Source organism: Austrofundulus limnaeus, unplaced genomic scaffold (assembly GCF_001266775.1).
Source record: "Austrofundulus limnaeus strain Quisiro unplaced genomic scaffold, Austrofundulus_limnaeus-1.0 Scaffold241, whole genome shotgun sequence".
NCBI classification, from domain to species: Eukaryota; Metazoa; Chordata; class Actinopteri; order Cyprinodontiformes; family Rivulidae; genus Austrofundulus; species Austrofundulus limnaeus.
In genome coordinates this window covers 644,109-650,140 of record NW_013952643.1, presented here as the reverse complement: position 1 = coordinate 650,140, position 6,032 = coordinate 644,109, and the positions used below count along the sequence as shown (strand labels likewise).

General features: G+C 35.3%; 1 protein-coding gene across 1 annotated transcript in view; it reads left to right on the top strand.

Moving 5' to 3' along the window:
* Window positions 1-1,875: 1,875 nt before the first annotated feature.
* Window positions 1,876-6,032, top strand: part of LOC106525800 (chloride anion exchanger) — a 32,601-nt gene continuing 28,444 nt past the window's right edge. Inside the window, exon 1 of the mRNA XM_014020138.1 lies at window positions 1,876-2,080. Within this exon, the coding sequence (XP_013875592.1) occupies window positions 1,950-2,080 (131 nt within the window). The 5' untranslated portion in view covers window positions 1,876-1,949. The remainder of the gene's footprint in view (window positions 2,081-6,032) is intronic.

Below are 6,032 nucleotides of genomic sequence, written 5' to 3'. Positions count from 1 at the left end.
ACACACACACACACACACACACACACACACACACACACACACACACACACACACACACACACACACACACACTTGTTTTTTATATCCTTGTGGGGCCCGTCCATTGACTTCCATTCATTTTTTGGTAATTTTATATCCTAACCCTGACCACAAACCCTACGGCTAACCTCCCAGGTACCTTCCTGACCCTAAAACTAACCTAAACTCAATTCACACCTTGGTCCTAAACCCAACCCTCACACCCAAAATCAGCCTCTGAAGTTGTGGAGCCCAGGCTTTGGGCCCCACAAGGAGCACCCGGACCCCACGAGGCTGCGGTTTCCTTAAAACTGGGCCCCACGATGTAGGAAAAACAAGGACACACACACACACACACACACACACACAAGTTTTGTGTTTCTATTCTTCTTAGGATCATGAATTGATTTCCATTACATAACTAACCATAGCCCTAAACCACCAATGGTATTCCACCATATCAAGATTGGTCTTTAGTCCCCAAAAGAACCACTGGTCCTCACAAGGTTGGTTGTGTATTCCAGAAATGGTCCTAAACATCCTAAAAAGGTATCAAAAACCAAGTACACACACATACATGTTTATCATTTGTTACAGTTCGTAATATTACTTTTCAGCATTATTAATACAGCTTTACAGAACATTTTCAGACAATTATAATTATTTTTCAGTCTTTAATTAGATTATGAGATATTTCGACTGCCTGCCAGTAAACAAAAGGACAATGTTTTTGCTTTTGTGTGTGCTTCTCTCTGTTAGTAATATATTTGATGAACCAATAAAGATTTTACTGAAAGTAAAAAAAAAAGAAAGTAATCACTGGATAGACATCTTTAACTGATCAGATTTTGGAGTCAGTCTCATTCAAGATGGCTTCTACCACCAACTGAACTGTTATGAAACAAAAACAACTATACCTCAATCAGTTTGACAGAAATTAGCTGAGAGTCATCCTCAACACATACTCCAAGCACGAACGATATCACAAGGCTGTGCATAATTTCATTTACAAGGTTTGATCAATAAAACTCCATCCCTTCTTATAGCACTAGCAGTACTTTTTTCCTCCTGAAAGGCTACTTCCTTTCCACTTTGTAACATTCGCAGTGTCCTGTCCTGTTTTGTTCACATCCTCCTTTCTCCTAAAAGTTGCACTTTATACATTTTGGTGCGAACAATGGTCAAGGACAAGGCAGGCATCTAGTCTGTACAGGCACTTCCATCGTAATTGCTGTTAATAATTACAGTTCTGATAAGCAGCCGAGGTGGCATTTATAGATGTCCAAACTGTCTGAGGTACCAAATAATCTCCAGTTGCTGCAGCGAGAGGAAGAGAACGTGGAACCTGTGGGACATAGTCAGAGCATATCAGGTATGTGATATAAGATGAGCTGTATTTTATGAACATTGAAAATCTATCATAAATAGATTTAAAGCCTAACATCATTTGAAGAAAGATGTAAGAATTTAAGACAAGGATCTCATAAAACACTTGACTCATTACGAAACAATAATCCAGCAAAGAACACCCAGCTAAGATCTTTCATCAGTTTAACTTACCCCCCCACCCCCACCCAAAAAAAAGAAATGTTTACAATTTCTTAGTTTAAACATAAAATGTACTTAAAAGTTAGTTAGTTTTAAATAATTAAAAATTGATCTTGTAAAGTCCAGTAGCTAAAACATTTTAATGTTGCCGTTTCTAACAAGCCTTTCGGGTTTTGTTTCAGCTGTAGAAAGAGTGCAGGTCCTTACCTGGTTTTTGCCTCCTGTCTGTATTTGCAGCTCTGGAGCTTTGGTGTTTGTTGTTAATCATGTTTGATAAGTGATGTTCAAAGGTAGGACAGGGTCCTCTTCTTAACTTAATGTGATTTAAACATCTCAGAGCCACGTAGAGCGGCAGCAGGGGTCCTCGGGACAGCAGAGGCAACATGATGCGATCAGGAGCCAAGCAGTATGTGGTGGTCCGGCCACTGTACTCAGAGGAGCTGTTCGCTGAGGAGCACGAGAAGGTTTACAGGCACCGCAAAACAATGCTGGACCACATCAAACTGTACTTCAGGTAAGGAACACTCTGCTGTATATTTTTGTTCTGTAGGGCTTTTGGTGAGGAGAAAATGACATAATATGTTTGCTGAATTGAAAATATCTGTTACAATAAACTAGAAACTCTTTTGTACCAAATCCTTTAATAGAAAAAAGAGACAAAGTCTAAAATACTCTAACTTATGTGTTAAATTAGATTAATCCATGTTAAAATCAGGAGGACTAGCAGGATCTAAACAAATACCTGAAATAGTGTTGAAACATACTTAGTACTTGTAGTGTACATATAAAACAGTGTAGGACATAAATTATTATTATTATTTTCTTTGCAACCAGTTTAAAGAGGTACTGTATGGGGTGTGGTGTGTAATTTTACAGTGTGTCGGAGGAACAAAATAGATGCAAACTACACAAACAGCCAAAAAAGTAGTAACCAAAGCCTTTAGAGAAATGTAGTGGAGCAAAATGTATAGATTTTATTCTTAAAATGTAGTGGAGTAAAAGTTAAAAGTTTCCCAAAGAAAATACCACCCGAGTAAAGTACAACTTTTTTAAAAACTGTACTCATGCACAGTACTCAAGTAAATTTACTTAATTACTGACCGTCTCTGCCCAAAAAAGGTCAGTTTTACAAGGACACAACTAAAAAAGGTTCATTAGAGTTACAACCTGTTACGTCTTCCAACTCTGGGACAAAAAATAAGCAGGTAGAAGAAAAACAAAACCCATCAGAGAATCCAACCTGTCTGTCAGAGGACAAGGATAAATGACCAAAAAGTGCCTTAAATTGATTACATAGAAAACATCTGTTGCCAAAGTTTTATTTCTTGACAAATTTACAAGGCTAAATGAAGTGGAAAAACAACAAAAACAACAAAGCCCTGAAAGCTGTAAGTAAAAGTAGAGCAGTTTCTGGCAAATTATGTCTGCAGTACTCATGTTTCCAGACCACATGAAAGTAACCAAGGTAATTCCTCTTTCTAAGAATGGTGAGAAATGTATGTTCAACAATTACAGACCAATATCCTTGTTACCACAGTTTTCAAAGATTTTAGAGAAGTTATTTGACAAGATTAGATCAATTTATTGATAAACATAATATTTTAAGTAGCAGTCAGTATGGGTTTAGAGCCAATAATTTCACATCAATGGCTCTCATAGACTTAATAGAGCAAATAACAATTGCTGCTGATCAAAAACAATACTGTGCTAGTATTTATGTTGACTTGAAGAAAGCTTTTGACACTATTGACCACAATACTCTTCTTGAAAACTTGAAAAAATATGGTATTATAAGACCAGCGCTATGAGTATTTATTTATTTAAAGGTCGGGAAACAGTTTGTACAAATAAATGATACAAGATCTGAATTGGGTGATATCACATGTGGAGTTCCTCAAGGTTCTGTACTTGTGCCAAAGTTATTTACTTTATTTGTGAATGATTTAGTAAAGGTGTCAGGGTTGTTCAAATGTGTTTTATTTGCAGATGATACTACATTTTTTTTTGTTTTGTTATAGATATAGAACGGATGTTGGTAAATAGAATTAGCTAAAATACAAACCTGGTTTAAACTTAATAAATTATCATTAAATTTAGATAAGACTAATATATGATATTTAGTAATAGAAAGAAAACTGTCTATGTTCCATTTAGAGTTGATGGTGTTGAGATCTGTAGAGTCAGTTAGGTGAAGTTTCTGGGTGTCATTCTTGATGAAAAACTGAAATGGAGAGCCAAATCCATTACAGTATTATACAAAGTAAGGGACTAATTTTTTGATAAAGCACTGTTTATGTTGTATAATGAAATAATTGTTCCACATTTAATTTATTGTGTTGATGTTTGGGGATAAGCGTTTAATAACAAATCCTGTTTTTATTTTACATTTTATTTATTTTTATTTTATTTTGTTCAATCAGTTGAAGTTATTGAAATTCAATGATTTGGTTGATTATGGTATTTTGTCAGTCATGTATAGGGTCCATAAAAACACCTTCAAACATCCAATTACATTTTGTTAAAAGAGAGAGTTGTTACAATCTGAAGGGGATAGAAATGTTTGTCAAACCTAAAATTAGAACCAGTTTGAGGGGACGGAGTACTTCAGTCCAGGGAATTAAATTATAGAATAATCTGGAAGATGACATTAAAAATGCCATATCAATGTGTATATTTAAGAGAATGAAAAGGTGTTGGAGAAATATGTATGGGTATAATGTACGAATTGTTGCTCAAGAAGGAATTAAATCTTTGTTGTTCTTCTTTTATTTTTTGTACGTTTTTGTAAATTGAAAAATATTTTTTGATTGAATTTATTTATTTGATCAAGAGGGGCAGAAATCATAACATTTTTTTCTTCTTCTGTTACCTTTCATTTAATTTACGATTTGTATTTTTATTGTATATTGAATTTGTGTTGTTTTGTTTTAAATGAATAAACTTTATAAATAAAAATAAAAACTATTGTTACCAACAAACCCTGAAAGCTTTAAGGTTCAGATGTGTGTGAAGAGCTGTGTTATTAAGACGTTTGTTCGTGTTCACATCTACAGTATGTTCCCTCCCTTCTGTTGGGCTTTTCATGTTTGTTTCAGGAGTCGTTGCAAACCACTGATTTGCTTCTTGTGTGAATCCTCATGTGTGTGTTTAAGTTTGTTTTTTGGCTAAATGTGTGTTCACCTACATCACAAGCAAAAGATTTCTCATCTGTGTGGGTCCTCATGTATCTGTTGAAGTTTGTTCTAAGGCTAACTTGTTGGTTACAATCATCACGTGCAAATGGTTTCTTTCATGTTTGGATCCTCATATGTTTGTTTAAAGTTGTTTTGTGGCTAAATCTATGTCCACAAAATTCACCCCTGGTGATCCTGCAACCAGCAGGATCACCTGCTGGTTGCAGGATCACTTTCTTCCACTTGGTGTTGCTGAAGTTGTGACAATCGTGGTTCCTCTTCATCGTCATCACTGACATCAGTCTCTGAAGAGTAAATCATCTTTGTGAGAATTCAGATCCTGGTTTCATCTAGTTTCCTCCATTACTCTCTGCCTGTTTTGTTGTCAAAACATCTAATGCTTGATGTCAGAATACCAGAAACTAAATCTGTAGAAGTCATCCATTTTTATGACTGGCTTCTAAGTGAYAGCAAAACAAAAAAGAACCATTAGATGGTGTCTTAGTGGAACAAATGTCAGCTGTAACAAAAGAAAAAGTTCAGAGTACCTTTAGCTTTAGACATAGTCTCTCTGGTTCCACTTTGACCAGCTTAGAATATTATTGAGGAAATCTAATACAGAGGTTATAGTTGGTCCGCACCCAGGCAAATTTTAAAAACGCCAACAAAGAGGGTGGTGCCAAGAGACACTGGGGGGCACAGCCAAGTGAGCAAGGAGGTGGGATCAGAATGAAGGAACATAACAGCTAGCTTAATTTGACAAGCTAATGTTTCTGAAAATAGGTCTAGTGTGGTTCAGAGGCAATAAAATGTGCTGAAAACAGGCTTTACTGAAGCTTCATAAATAAAATCGAACATGTTAAAGTGATATTAGCAGCATCTTTGCTAACATGAGAAAAATTTGCTTAGATGAGAATTTTCATAACTGTTTCTTTAAGCTAGAAATGTTTTTTGGGTTTGATAAATTTGCTCAATTCCAATGGCATTTCCAGCTGCTCTTGACCTGGAAAAGTTTGATTCCATTATGCACACGGAAAAAGAAACACACAAAATGGTCTATTGTTGACTAATGTATTTGAAAACATTTGAAGTTGTATGCTCACATTTTGTTGCTAATATTTAACCAGTACGACAGAGGTAATGTCAAACACTGCAAAAAATGTCCATCTTACCAAGTTTTAAAATCTTATTTCCAGCCAAAAAGTCTTTTTGATCTTGTTTTGAGGCTGATTTACTAAATAAGAACTGATTGTGTAAGAATAATAATCTTGTTTTCAGAATGTGTAAGATTAT